This window comes from Wyeomyia smithii, chromosome 1 (genome assembly GCF_029784165.1).
Source record: "Wyeomyia smithii strain HCP4-BCI-WySm-NY-G18 chromosome 1, ASM2978416v1, whole genome shotgun sequence".
NCBI classification, from domain to species: domain Eukaryota; kingdom Metazoa; phylum Arthropoda; class Insecta; order Diptera; family Culicidae; genus Wyeomyia; species Wyeomyia smithii.
In genome coordinates, this window is record NC_073694.1 from 26,646,490 (window position 1) to 26,661,647 (window position 15,158).

The 15,158-nt window shown below is 40.6% G+C and overlaps 1 protein-coding gene across 2 annotated transcripts in view; it reads right to left on the reverse strand.

Annotated features, from left to right (window-relative positions):
* Positions 1 to 15,158, reverse strand: part of LOC129719023 (sushi, von Willebrand factor type A, EGF and pentraxin domain-containing protein 1) — a 129,591-nt gene that overhangs the window by 80,388 nt on the left and 34,045 nt on the right. The window contains exon 1 of one of the 2 annotated variants that reach the window (XM_055670343.1): positions 11,227 to 12,275. The exons of the other annotated variant lie outside the window; for it this stretch is intronic. Within the exon in view, the coding sequence (XP_055526318.1) occupies positions 11,227 to 11,455 (229 nt within the window). The 5' untranslated portion in view covers positions 11,456 to 12,275. Of the gene's footprint in view, positions 1 to 11,226; positions 12,276 to 15,158 lie in introns of those variants that run through there. 2 annotated transcript variants of the gene reach the window in all.

The window sequence follows — 15,158 nt, forward strand, 5'->3', positions numbered from 1 at the left end:
AGAAACCTCATTGAATCCAAAAATGGCCGACTTTGAGTCACCACTTCGAATTTTCAAAAGCACAGGACTCGAAAATACCCATTGCGTTCCCTATGAAAATTCTATTTAATGTTTTTCTTCACCACAGCAAACATAAAATAGCATTTTCACAGGGAACGCATTAACTATTTCCGAGTCTTGTGCTTTCGAAAATTCGAAGTGGTGACTCGAAGTCGGCTATTTTTGGATTCAATGAGGTTTCACCTTAATAAGCAAGCATTATTGCAGACTAGATATTTTCCAGTAGCAGACTCCTTTTGAGTATTTGTGCTAGTATTGGAGAAAAATTTCGAAAGACTGTTAAACTTACCTCAACCCATTATACTGTAATAGCTGAATAAACAACGTCCAAGCGGAAATCTTACGCACGAGAAAACATCGATTGCGTCGATTTACTTTTTACGACACTTTCCAACCATTTTTTTCCACAGAAGCACAGGTATGACGTTACTGTAAATTATTTTACACAACAGTTCCTACACTCTTTTTACGATGGTGAGGCCTTATCACATAAAACCACTTACGAGCAAATGCTGCTCTTTTTGCTGCATTTTTGCACCAATGCTTAGGGGTGTTAAACAATACTTGATTGGGAAGCAGAAGTCAATATTTAAAAAACGAGAAAAAAAAAACAAACCAATTGGAACTCACTAAATCCAAATCTTCTGGCCTCTAGGGCCTTAAAACCCAACCCACAGTGCACCCTTCCGCGTCAGATATTACGAAGCCATCGTTGGGCGTCGTAACATCGCTGCGCTTGATTGAAAATCGCACGTTACGCGATAGAACCTTCCCCCTCAAGCTGGGAAATTGACGGCACTTTCGCACGTGTCTGTGTGGAGAAATGTCGGTTTGCAAAGCGCGTGTTTACGACATGATCCCGCGCGCTGCGATTACTGCGTATTGTATTTTTTCTCTTTTCTTTCGATTGTTAGCTTAGCTAGCGATCGCCCTCTTATCGACTCCCGGCCCTGGCAGCGATCTTTCGTGCAACGTCAGGAAATTTGCTACTAGTAAACGCGTGGTTTACACCATCCTCCAACAACAGCTGTAAGCACCGTCGACGTTCGAGGCAAACAAAAAGCACCCCCAAAACATCTTGCAAAGATCAACTAATGATACTTTAGCGGTGGAGTGCAGTCAGCCAAAGTGCACTCGAGCAGCATCGTGGTTTTTGATTTTTTGTTGGCTGCCATTTGTGGATCGAAATTTGCAGGTTCGTCACAACCATTCGAGAGCCACGAAGCAGCCGCCAGCAAGAAGGAGGCGTTGGTGCATGGCGGCGATCGCGGTCATCCGAGAATTGGGTGCAAATTGATCGCTTTTCGAAATCTACCCATCGAAGCAGGCCACGCCACGACTCCGGCGGCGCTCGTAGACGGCGTAGGGTTATGCAAAGTGGACGGAAAACCATCGCCACCGCCGCCGCCGCCGCCTGCTTTGTGGATGCTCACTGACGTGCGTCAGTGAACATAGTGATGTTTGATTTTCCCAACTAATCGATAGTTTTGTTTTTCGTAACATATAATCGATATCAATCAAGCTGCGCGATTTTTTAAATCGCGACCTTCGGGATGCGAAGCTTCTTGCCAGCGACACCCGCGAATTTACATTCCTCACGAGGAGTATGTCTTTATTTTGCAGAAGGTTGCAATTTGCTTATTCAGGTTAAGGCACTTTTCCCATTAGTGCCCCGAAACTTTTTATTGCTTCGATATCTAGCGGGTGCTGTCTTTATTGACTTGAAAAAAGGCGTTCGGTACAATGACTCATGCACTTCTAATCAGAAAGCTCGATTATTTTGGTTTTAGAGGAGTTTTGAAATGTCTTATTAGAACCGGTGAACCACAGGGTAGCAACCTTGGACCGATTGTGTTTCTTTTGTTTATAGAACGATATTTGCAAACTTAAGTTGAAAGGAAGTCTCTGTTTGTTTGCTGAGGATACATCGATCTTTTACAAAGGTACCCAGAGGCCAGCTGTTCAACGGCTGATGAAACCAGACCTAGTTCTTTTGCACGCTTACTTCAGGGCCAATATGCTGCCCTAAACTTGCGGAAAAAAGTATGTGTTTATGCATTCGCCGCGAAGACGGATCTTACATCATATACCGCTTGAAATTCGAGAGTATGATTTTCTGGGTCTCACACTTGATTCTACTTCAAGTTGGTCTGCTCACATCCATCAATCAAAGATAAAACTGAGCGCTCTGTGCGGTGATTTACGGAAAGTTGATGATCGTTTTAAGTAAACCTTTCTGTTCAACTGTACTATGACGAAAAGGACGAGGTTTTGCCTATAAAAGCTCTGCACGGATTCCAGACATTGATCAATGTGTCCACAAGTTAATAATGCATTCATCGTTGCATCACAAAATTGTCGTAAGGAGGATTCAACATAGCCGAGCATCAAGGCAAACCGGGAATTTATCGTTGACCAGACCAAAAACCATGACGGGACGAAAAAAGAACTTGTATAACGTGTAAATCTGTTGGCAACATAAACTCCTTTAAAACGTTGCTGAAAAAACACACCAAACTAAGCATTGATCTATATTTGGTAACCAACAGTACTTGCTTTAATATCACTCGCCCAATATAAATCTCACTTCGAGCGCTAACTGTCCTTACCTTGGCGTCTCCAGTACGTTATGATTAATCGCTAGATACTCTTTTATCGTGCTGCCTTGAATGAGAATCATTCTCACTGGGAGCACTTAACGTAGTTATATTTTCCGCAAAAAAATTTTAGTTGTTTAATTCCGCTTATCTCCCAGATGTTCTCGAGGTACGATGCTGGCCTAACATCGCCGTAGGTTCGAGTCTCGGTTCGGGAGAGATTATTAGTGTCAGTAGGATCGTAGTGCTAGCCCCGCAATTGTCCTGTACACTGAATGGTCGCCTGCGAATCACCCTAATTTTCATTCCAATTTAAATGTAGTGTAAACCTACCATTAAATAGCAACTTCTCCAAAGAGAGTATGGCTCTAAAATCACATCGGAAACCTCATTTCCATCTAAATTGTCGTTCTGAACCACTGTGCGCTACTATCTCTTGCATTCTCGAACTTTTTGAGGCAATGATCAACGAAAAAATCTTTCTTCAAATCAAAACTCTAATAACAAACAAACAGCACGGTGTTTTCGAAGGCCACTCAACATTCACTGAACGCAATGGATAGTGGGAACCACGTTAAGATGGTGGGAACCACGCATAGACTTTAGATAGGCAATTGGCCATTTTGACGTGTCACTGTTACTTTTTAAACTGCAAATAGTGGCTTGAATCACTTGAAATGGGCAACAAATAAGAAAATTTGATGGAAAGAAATCAAATTCCATTTGAGCCACTTTAGGTGTTCTCCAAGGCTTTCATTTAGGATTACTTGTTTTTATGTTGTCAGAATCGGCATATTATGCAGCTTCAATGCACCTCGGGTTTGTCTTCACCAAAAGTTTGTTTAGGATCTAAGCTTTCAAAAGAAAGTTGTTTGAAATATTCTATCGGGAAAAACTTAAATAAAATGAGTTTGATTTTTATCAAATGTTTCGACCATCTATGGAGACGCTAGGTACATTGAAACAAATAGTATAGTATGTAAAATGTATGTGTATGTGTACTTGTGTGTGTGTGTGAGAGAGAGAAAGCGAAAGAGACATTCGTTTTCCAAAACTTGCAATAATTGTTTGCCTACAGTATGACCTGGAAAATCGGTTAAACACAACACAAGTAAAAAGTCAGAAAACCTTTCGATGCTGGGTGGAAATTCTCAACATCAATTAGTCTTGAAGGCCATTCGAAAGAAGTCAACAAGTGATCAAAAGATGCTAAGTTTTACTAATTTAAAAGGAAAACCCACGGAATACGGAAAAGTTCAAGTGTTTTCTCTTTTTTCCCCAGGTTGAGAACCACTGCACTACACTATAGAGCATTCTACGAACTGACAGGTGTCATGGAACCTGCTGATGTTGATGTTGTTTTTGCGTACCGTGTGTCAACAGTTCCGTGCTTTTTTGTGTCAAAATTTTTTTTTATAAATTTAGCTCAGAAACGACTCGTAAAAAAGTCTATACAGTCTCCCCCCAAGGCAGTGTATGTGGTTGATCGCGGCGTGCTGGAAACGGAAATCTATAACTACCTCTTCCAGTAGTTAAAAAAAAATACCATGCCGGGACACATCGTAGTCCCGTCTGGATAAGGAAATTTTTTCTTAATTGTAAGTCACACCATCTGTTCTCGTAATTTTTTTTTATTTTTGCATACTCCTAATAGTACATAACTCCAGAAAAAAGTCACACAAAAGTTAAGTGAATACCTCTCCAGGCAGTTTTAATTGACAATAGTTGAAAGGGTAACTAACGAGGATCGGTAAAGAAGCGTGCAAAGGGAAGGGTGAAAATGAAAAAGTCTGTCACTTACCACGGCGATAAAATACACTTCCTTTCTGTTATAGTCATTAGAGATGCGAAGGTAATTTGGTCTCAGGATTGTAACACTTCATCCTTTCCTTCCCTAACCAACTGTCAAGACGTAGCCGGCGCCGATCTATACAAAGCGGAAGCTAGTGAATTGTTGTATATTGAAGATGATAAATTAATCCCAAATTAGCCGTCTTTTGGTGGTTCATCGTGTAACTTCACTAGCTCAGATCCATAATGGAGGAGCGACTACGAAATGTGCGGTCGTTCAAGTTCAAGCTTATTGTTTTATTGTCGTTTATTGTCACCGTTTTTGATTCTATAGAAATTTATATTTTGTTGATTCATTTGTTTTTTTTTTTTTTGACGTTGTTTACTGTTAAACTTAATTGATTTTTATGGACGACATTTTCAATAAAATGATGATTGTAAATAACAGTATGCGGAGGAACAAAATGCGAAAATGTTCGAACGGTAGTATTGGGTTCGTTTGTGTATCTAATGATTTGTTTTGTTGGACAGTGTATTTGTTTACATTTACTTTCAAGTACTGCAATAGAACATCGAAAGCAGTTTATTGCAAATAAGTGAAAATGTACACCAACGAAGTGATTACGAGTTTACTGTTTGCCCAAAAGGCGTCGAAAGAGATTGTCGAGGCCGTTGAATGTCATTTGGCATTTATCGCATTAAAAAGTCTCCACATGATGGCCTTAGCCCATTCCTGGCGGATGATGCCGCATGGCATATCCTGATATCTAAACTTTGATTAAACTTAACAATTATACTTGCCGTTTTAAACGACGAAACTATTTAATACGGTTAGAGAACAGATCGATCAACAATATGCAATACAGTTTGTGTCAATTGTGCATGTACTTGCCTAGTGGTACGAGTTTGAAGGTCATTTTTCGAGGTAAAATCTGATTTCTCTCCGTCGGGAATGGGTTAAGCAGCGAAAGCCGGAAAGTGGACGTGTTCGGTTAGCGTGTACGCACGCACTTCGAGGATCCATACGTTATGCTACAACAGGATGGAGCGCCATCCCTAACTCGTTGGATTATTCGATTTGGGCGCGTAATGAGGCAAGCAAGAGCAAAACGTCTCACCTTAGTGTGAACACCCTCAAGTTTCGCACGTTTACTGGCCTCCAGGAGGAATCGCCCATATTCAGAACAGGAGAGCCGCGTCCACGCGCATAGCAGATCCGGTTGAGGAACTGTGGAAACTTCCGCAAACTCTGCGTACCACAACGGTGGAAAGCGGTTCATGGCAAAGCGAAGTACAAACCGAATATTCACTGTACCAGGAAGGTTGGTTGCCGGAACGCCACAATAGCCTACTGCACCCTTCCGAGTCTAAGTCGAGCTGTAACACCCGCAATAATTTCTCCAAGGATTCGATCCTGTTTAGAATGGTGCCGGTCAGAATATTCAACGGAAATACGAGCGTTTCGATGGTGGCGTTTCTAGACGAGGAGTCATCGTATTCGTTGGTAGGCAAGGTAGTTCTCTGACCAGAAAACTACAGTGCAACGGTACCACCCAAACGCACCGTAAAACGTGGACCGAAGGAGTTTCTAGACAGCAGAAGGGTTGGCGGAAATATAGTTGACGATTTCAGCAACTGGATCGAACGCCATGAATTTCGCTGATGTGGTCGGAAAATGCCGTCACCTGGAAGAGCTACCGGTTCAAGTTCGGCCGGACGACAGACTAGCGCAACTGTGTGTATTCGGAAACGACATCTGACGACTTGCGAATTGCGATATTTTCGGAGCCACCTGCTCCCTTAGTATAGTCCGATGTTCGTGAAGGATAAGAATGCTCGGGACTACGCTGAGCAGTTCCGACAAGTTTATCTTATGATGCAATCGCCCACAAGCACTACACTGCGATTCGTTCATTTCAAGGGCAGCTTCGGAATCAGGAACTGATTATCTAAGTTTCTGGAAATCCTGGAACGCATGAACGGAGAAGAACTAAACAACCCGGTACGCGTTTTGGGAATAGTGTGGGACACAAAGGACGACGGCTCCCAATTCACTACCAAGATGCGTGACTCGCTACTGCCATTCCTGTACTAAAGACGTAGTGCTTTGCTGCGTCATGAGTCTCTTCGACCCGCTAGGACTACTGGCGCCGTTTACCTTTTTCGCGGAGGTGCTGACCCAGATCCTCTGAAGAAAGGGCTGTGAATAGGACCAAGCCATCGACGGAGAAGTGCTGGAGCGCTGGAAACGATGAACGAAGTCCTTGGGGGCTGTAGAAGCGGTACTACTTCGGAAATGGTCTTGTACTCGATTACTCAACCTTGTAGCTGCACAAGTCAAAAGTCACGCCAATCAAGTAAAGGTCGATCCCGCGGTTGGAATTGATGGCGGCCGTACTAGCACCTCGTCTAGCGGAAAACATCAAAGACAATCATAGTTTGAACATAGAACAGCTGTTCTACTGGATGGATTTACGCATCGTGCACGCATGGGTTGTTTCCGATCAAAGGAAATGTAAGGCCTTCGTAGCATTCCGAATTGGAGAGATTATCAGCCGGTCGCGACCATCGAAGTGATGATAGATACGTACTAAACTGAATGTTGTGGACCAACTAACGAAATAGAGCAATGGTCCACAGCTTGATCCCAACCAGGGGTAACTCGTCCATAGCAAAAAATATTTCAAACACAATTTCATATTTATATTTTATTGGTTTAGTTTTACTTTCAAATAGTTATTCCAGCACCGCCGAAGATCTAAACATTAGTCCTGAAGAAGCTGCCGTTTATCGAGAAGCCGATCGATCGGGAAGAGCATCAAGTAGCAGAGAGAGCGTCGCTGAAGCTGACACAGGTGGAGGCATAAGATTTGTTCCACTTAGTATTTTGCCGAGAAACCATTGACAGCGTTTTGATTTGGAAGGTTTGTTTAGTTAGTGATGGAAACTTTGTCAGGTTTGGTACACGCGATGAAAAGTTATCCAAGATGGAACGCGAGGGACGAGAAAAAACTGTGTACACCTACGTTGAAAACCCAACATGGTCAGGAGGAATGATCGCTAAGGCTCTCAAACTACCGAAATCGACTGTGAATATCGTGCTCAAACGTTACCGGAACCATTTGACGGTGGATCGCGCTAAACAAATCAAATGTAGAAGTCGAACATTAGACCGGAAGCTACGAGCGACGGTTATCAGGGCAGCCTGGAATAATCCTGAGGCCTCCATCCGTGATTTGGTGAAAAGGTTCAATGCGGAACATAATACAGTTCATTTAATCGGTATGCGTGAAGGATTACGATCGTATCATGCCAGCAAACAGCCCAACAGGACGCTGAAACTGAACCTGGTTGCCAAAACTCGAGCAAGAAAGCTATACGATCACATGAAACTTCTGGACCATTGGATGGAGATACTTTCGAAGTGGTTGATGAATTTATTTATCTTGATATACTCGTAACGCGTGATAACGAGGTGAACCGCGAGGTAAATGACGGATGGCGACAGTGAGCAGAGCTTGTTACTGATTATGTAGCCAGCTCAGATCTCCGATCGGCAATCGCTTGGGATCTCCGAGCTTAGAATCCTGCGATCAATACTTTAAAGAAAACTAGAAAATCGCCACGTAACACGTAAATATGAGCGACCAGCAAAGGTATAATCAGCAGTGACCCGGATAGAAGCCGACGATTTTGAGGCAGACCCCGAACGCGTTAGATGTGTACTGTCGAAAAACCGAACACAACCCAAAACCGAATTTGTGAAGGCGTATTCTGAATTCGCCATAGGGCGATGTTTTGCCATAAAAGTACAAGTAATTATACACTAATTATAAAAAAGGGCAAATGAATAGTCAAAATTGGCAAGAAAGTGCTAGAAATGTTAAAAAATGTATAACGAATACAATCAAGTATCAAACACAAGTGCCGAAAAAGTACACAAAATGTTGTAAAAAGTTATTAAAATTAATATATTTTCAAAAAGCGCTTTAGAGATTCAAAAATGGTCGATGTGCTCAATGTGTCCAAAATATCCAAGAAATGATAAAAAATGTCAAACAGATGCCAATGGAAGGGTTAAAGAGGGCCAAAAAGACGCGAAAACTATTTCAGAAAAACTCAAATTCAGAATCATGCCACCAAAGTATCAAAAGCATTAAAAAACTTACTGAAAAAATGTCCTAATAAAAGCGCAATGTTTACAAATGTGCCAATTATTTGTAAAAAGGTTGAATGAACAAATGAAAGGTTCAAAATGAATCGCAGAACTGACAACAGTGCAAAGTTGATGTTAAAGATGCGTCAAAAACAACCAAAGAGCATCAAAATAAAAAAATAGAATATAAAAATTTAAAAGTGTTTAAATAAGTTTTCGGAACGCCAAAGTAAAGGTTAACGTGTCAAAATGGCAACACAATCATCCGAAATGTGAAAATGGAAGGCTATTAAAAAAATCTGTCCAAAACTTTCAGTTAAACAAATGCTAAAGAAGCGCCAATAAAAAATACAAAACGTTGAGTGTTTTTGAGTCTTCAACTATTTAACCTTAGAACTTTTAACTTTGCTAGCTCTTTTGACTTTTTTTTACTATTATCGGGTGTTACTTTTTTGAGGGTTTTGACATTTCTGAATATTTGTATTTTTTTATTTTACGATTTTTTGCCTTTTTCACCCATTCACATCATTATTTTTTTTTAAATAGGGGGGGGGGGGTTTGTAATGAATTAATTATCTACTAATATTTATTCAGAATTTTTATTGTGTGTTCTGCCACAAAGGGTGACATATCAACACTATTACATATATTTTAAGTTTTATTTCATTTAAAGATTGTTATGACTTGCGCAGTTAAGTGAATATAATTGTAGGAAAATTGTAAACTTGTCAAGAAAAAAAAAAAGAATTTTAAAATTAAACCTTAATCTAATCTTACTTGTGACTTTTTTGACTACTTAATGTTTTATTTTTTGTAATTTCTTACCCGTTTGCCATCAAACTGATTTTTTAACCTTTTCAACACATTTGGCCTAGGAAATGTTATGTTTGTCTAACATATTATTTATTTCGCCAGATTTTTTGAATTTTTGTAGTTGACGTTTCCGAACAGCTTTGACTTATTTATGACAATTTAGTCCACTATTTTGCTCTTCTTGGTATTTTTTTTTCTTTTTTGGTCAAATAAAAAAATCGTGCATTCAAAGATTGAAAATGTGTCTTTAAAAATACAAATACCAAGTGAATCTTCCTGAGAAAAATGATTATTGTTGAAAAAATTCTGAGATTCAACCATTTTTTTTAGTTTTCCAAAAATTTTGTTTCGTATATAGTGAAACCACCAACGTTTTACTGTTTTCTTCGTTACTTGTATTGAATACTAAATTACCCATGCTTCCAAAATAATCTTACGTTTTCACAATTCTTTTAAATAACAAAATTCAGGATAATCGAATAATAATTGAAGTCAATCAATCGATTATATCATATAATAATCAGAGCATCATTGAATCGAGTGAAAATTGATCGATTGTTTCATCAGCTAATCGATTATTTTGATTATTCGCAGACATCACTAGGCGAAAAAACATCGACGGCTGGTGCGGCAGTAGCATCATTGAGGAGGACAACAACAACAACAACAACAGCAACAGCAACTCGGTCTGGCACTTTTATTAATCCACTTTGCTAATGGCCTAGTGTATGTCCTAATAGGTTTTCACGCCAATCGAATCGATTGTCAGCCGCCATTAAAATAACACAAGCGCAAGGGCTTCTGCGATCAGAGCCTAGGCTGGGGGTTTTGCGAAATTTTGATGCACAACCTTTCGGGACCTATTGCGAGTACGGTACCGGCTTTGATTTCGTTTCGTTGGCCTACGGCCTGCGGGGTTTTGTTCTGATGCAGTACGGAACATGTTTTTTCGGTGCAATTCCTGCCGTTTGGATTGATTGAAACTTGTACGGTCTGTCCGTTTAAGCAATTGTATTGGAAATAGAAGAATTTTACTCGGCCAGAGTTGTTAACAACTTTTCCTTACCGAATGCTGCGTAATGTTGGTATATTTATGGGTTTCCTCGTGAGTTTTTCAATTATCAGCTGCAGCGATGTAACGCAGCGGTGGGTTGCAAAACGTGTTGCTGCAACGATTGCTGTCAAGTTACGGATTTGGGCAGCGGAGCTGCCGCCGGCAATTGCAACCATTAGCTTTGTTGGTGCATCATATCATAACGATTGCTGACACGAGCTCTACTTTTCATTCCAAATTTCGTCGCGTGTGTGTGCGGCCCTGAAGATCAGTTGACTTTTTTTCAGTTGGGAAATTCTCCGAATTAACCGCTCAAGAATATGTTAAATTGTTTTGTTGTTTATCGTTAAAGTTCAAAACGACGAAAGAGACGTGATTTTTCGCTATTGATCATTATGATTGACGAGTTGAGCTGCTAATTTTCAGCAGCCAAAACTTTACCCTGTTTAGCAGCTCTACAGGACAATAGCTCTTCTATTGTCCTCGATTGCCAGATTTTCCCGGCTTTAATTCATAAATAAATCAAAGTGAAACTCGTTTAAGCTATTCATTCGCTAGCTTTCAAATACCAGCACAAAACCGCAAAACATAGTCTAAGGCAGTGACGACGATGGCTGTGGTGGCTACAACAACGTCGCAGCCGGTCGATCACCGAGCTCCAACTTGTTGAGTCCCAAAGCTGCTTCGTCCCCACACCCCTTCTCGTATGTAGAAACCACCCCCTCTGTCGTATATTGAAAAACTGAACCACTCACCTTGACAACCGACACCGGCCCAGCTGCCGAACGCATAGATTATTCCAACAACAACAAGCGCTGACTTGGACAGCCGCCAACTGCGATGGCGACTGGAATTAGATCCACCTCCAACTCCGTCACCTCCACCGCCATCATCCATCAAATTTTGATGTCTTCTTCGGCGGCGACGATGGTGCCGACGCTCAAACATCAGCAGCGGCAGAGGATCCTCCAGCTGGACTTTCATTCTCTTCACCAAAAAACGGCCACTTGCTGCCTAGACAGGCCTAAATGAAAGACTCTTATTTCTGCCTCACGGCAAGCCACGAACCCCTTCGAATATCACGCTCCTACTGAGGCCGGACTTTGTTCGGGCTCATCTGGATTGGCCACTTCACGGTGAAGGGGGACTTACACGCGCGCACACACAAGTAGATAACCACCGTAAACACTTGTTTATCACTTTCAAAATAAATTATTTTTTAATTTACCAATCGGGTGTATTCGATTCTTCCTACGTCCACTCGTCCGGACAAACGCTCTCCGGAGCTGCTTCAGGCGACGCGATTATCGATCGTTTCAATTACCACCTCAGAATCGCGGGGATCAAATGTTTTACTTTTCTTCGCACACCAACAGCCGACAAACGATCGCTCCAAAACGTGGTTCCTCGGGGTGCGAAAGTCAGAAGTTTCGCCGCCTGCTGCTGTTGCTGCTACCCAAGTCACCTCCAGAGCACACAAGCAGACACGAGCGAAGAAAAAAATCCACCACAAAAAACTGGTTCCCAACAATCGATCCAACCAATAACCAAACGGTGAAGGCTTCCTGGTCGCTGTCGCGTATAGCGAGCACCCCACTAGAACTAGGCCACTCTGGCAGGCGATCGTGCTATGTTTGGCGCGGCTCCTTTGCGAATTGTGGTAGCCTGTTCTAGTGAAGGAACACAAAATGCTACACACTAACACCACAAACCACGACTAGACCTGAACACAGCACTTTTCACGCGAGGAACTCGAAATCGCAAACCGCTCCGCTCGGAAGTTGTACGCAAACTGATCGTGTTTGGGGTTTTTTTTCTTCTCTTCGTCTTACACGATTTGGTTCGGTTTAGGTCCAGATCCAGCTGCTAGTTGCCATTCACTTTTGCACGCGCACGCAACAACTGATCGCAGCAAGCTGCGGTGTCGATATGATCGAAACTTGCATGCAACTCGGTTCGAGTCCTGGCTACGCCAGGGCGTTATTCTTCATTTCGTTACTGAGTACAGATAATAATTGAATAAATTACCCCATTGTTAAACAGAAAGAACAATCTGAAAGAAAAGCGTAATTTTGTCATTTGGAATGTAAACTTTACTGCCGAATAACTTAATTAGTTTAACATAAAACATAATTACAGTCACCAGTTTATTCCGTAGCGTTCCGGGAGTACAAGAATGACCACCTCCAGCTATTCATTGCTCCATCTTAATTGGGAATCTCTGGAATGGCTAATGTGGGTTTCACTCAATTGGTGGCCGTTTGTCTACCTTTCGGTCTGTCCATTCAGTGCGAAAAGGGCCGCACAACCATCCCTTGGTAGCAACTAAAAACTCTGGGAAAAAGATCTTGCGTTTACTGGCTTTTCTAGCTTGGAAGAAAAATCAGAAGAGATGCAATGCTCTCACCAATAAAGTGCTTCTAAACAATGCGTCTTTCTAAAAACGGGTTGACTCCAAATTAAGCACAAAAACACATGGGGCGTATTATTAAGGTTAAACAAGAATGTGTTTAAAAGTCTAAGCTCATAATTTAAAATAACCTATTGTTATTGAGCTAAGAAACGCCGACAAACGATCGCTCAGAATGCCGAATAAATGTTTCCAAAAGTCAGAGGCTGAAAAAAAACATTATCTTAATTGGGCTTAAAATCATATTACATTAAACAGAACTTTTCTGAGCTCAACCGCCATAGAGTAATAGTAAAAGCGAGCTTAGAATCGTAAGAAAAGTGCATATAAATATCAGAAAAGAAAAGAAAAAGAAAATACAACCTCTAAAACAGACTAAAGGACACAAATGTACAAAAAACAACCAAAATTACCCTATGAATCACAACAGAAAACGAATGAAAGCCCGAAAGCACAGGTAGAAATACAGCGAAGCTCGAGAAAGAAAATTATCCTTAATTATGAGAACTATTCTAGCAGAAAATATCTCGATTTAGGCTCCGGAACACCAGAAAACACTGCACAAAAAAACTCTAAAAAATAATGATCCTAAATGGAGCTCAGATCCTGGCCAAGAAAGGTTGTGAAGGAAAAAATCTCAAGTTGAAAATCAGTCAAGAAACCTTTCTGTATACCAGGAGAGTAAAAAACTTCGTAAATTGGTCTTAGAATCAATAATAAACGCTTGGCCCGAAACAAAAGTAAAACACTTCGAAGCACGAAAAAACTAGGATCACGGGAAACTACTTCTGGAGGTACAATAGGACACCTGAAAAAATGTCCAAAAGCGAGAGATGGCGCTTTTTCAGTGGTACTAAAATCAATATTTCTCCGAGTATTTTGCTCATTGACCGAGAATACAGCTATCAAATGTCTTCTTTACATTTTATGCTAACTTTCTGGTACTTACTTTCACTAAACGCAATCTATTTTTATCAAAACACATGTTTTTCCTATATAACTCCATTGTGTCTTACTACCATTCATCCATGAGCCTGTGGTGTTGATTTTGACAACAACTCAAAATTAGGGCGAGAGCCGTGTGGTTGAAAGCGGATGCGCAATACCCATTAAGGTGGTTCAAGGTTGCAAAAAGCAAGTTATCTTGACTTCCGATATGTTTAGGATTTTTGAGGGCTCAAATGGAAGCAATAAAATTTTGTTCTGGCTCTTTACTATCAAGTTTTGACATTTCCATCTGACGATGAACCGCTTCAATACTCTTAGCAAAGCAACGATATCTAGTTCTGGTGTGAATGAAAAAATCGATAGTTTCAGCAATTTTTCAATAGATGGCAATACACAAACAGTTGCGCTCACTGGTGTGATTTATTGGCAAAAATTAGCGGCGGTGTCCCAAACAAACAGACGTGCCTCTTCGAAGAAAAATCCTGAAAAAACTTCGTCCTTATTCGAAACGTTACACTCGTGCGCTACCATGTGAGCTTATTGCCTACTAATTATTTTCGTCAAACGGTTTCTGTCTTTGGTAATGGGTGTGCACGCTTGCATCAACATTAGCGGCATTACTGACGGTTTTTGGCTTTGAAAATTAATGTGCATGCTTACTTATTTTCATTATTTTTCTGGTCGATGAAATCGTCATCGAGTGGCACATCTGTTTGTCTGTGGTACAACATTCATAAAAATTAATAATACCAAGTTAAGCTCAGAAGGGTTAGTGTAATTCTTGATATCTAGAAAAATAAAATAAATAAAAGTATCTCAAACCAGACTAACAGATGTAACACTGAAAGTTAGCTCGATCGCAACAAAAACGATAATTTCGAATTTCAAATCAAATAATAGCGCGACAACATCGTTTTTGAATGCCGAACAAAATGAAAATAGTTAAAAAATACTTGCAACAGATCCGAAAAGGCAAAATAAATGTTTCCTTACTAAGTCAACAATGGTTAAAAGATCACAACCTGAATTCGGAAAAAGCTCAAATTGGAAGCAATTTTCCAAGCAAAGCAAACATGCTTCTAGAACGTAAGAAATAAATTAAGTTAAGAATATCAGAACAAAAGCTAAAAAAGCTTCGAAGCGCCAAAACGGCAAGAAGAGAAAAGAAAAATCCCAATTAAGGTCAGAATCACGGAAAATATTTTTGAAGATCAGAGAAAGCAAAAACTATACGGCACGTTAATGTTTTAGGAGCTCAATTGAAGAACAGTATAATAATATGGGCCTTCATTTCGAAAAGTAACACTAAATTGAGCTGAGAATTGCTAA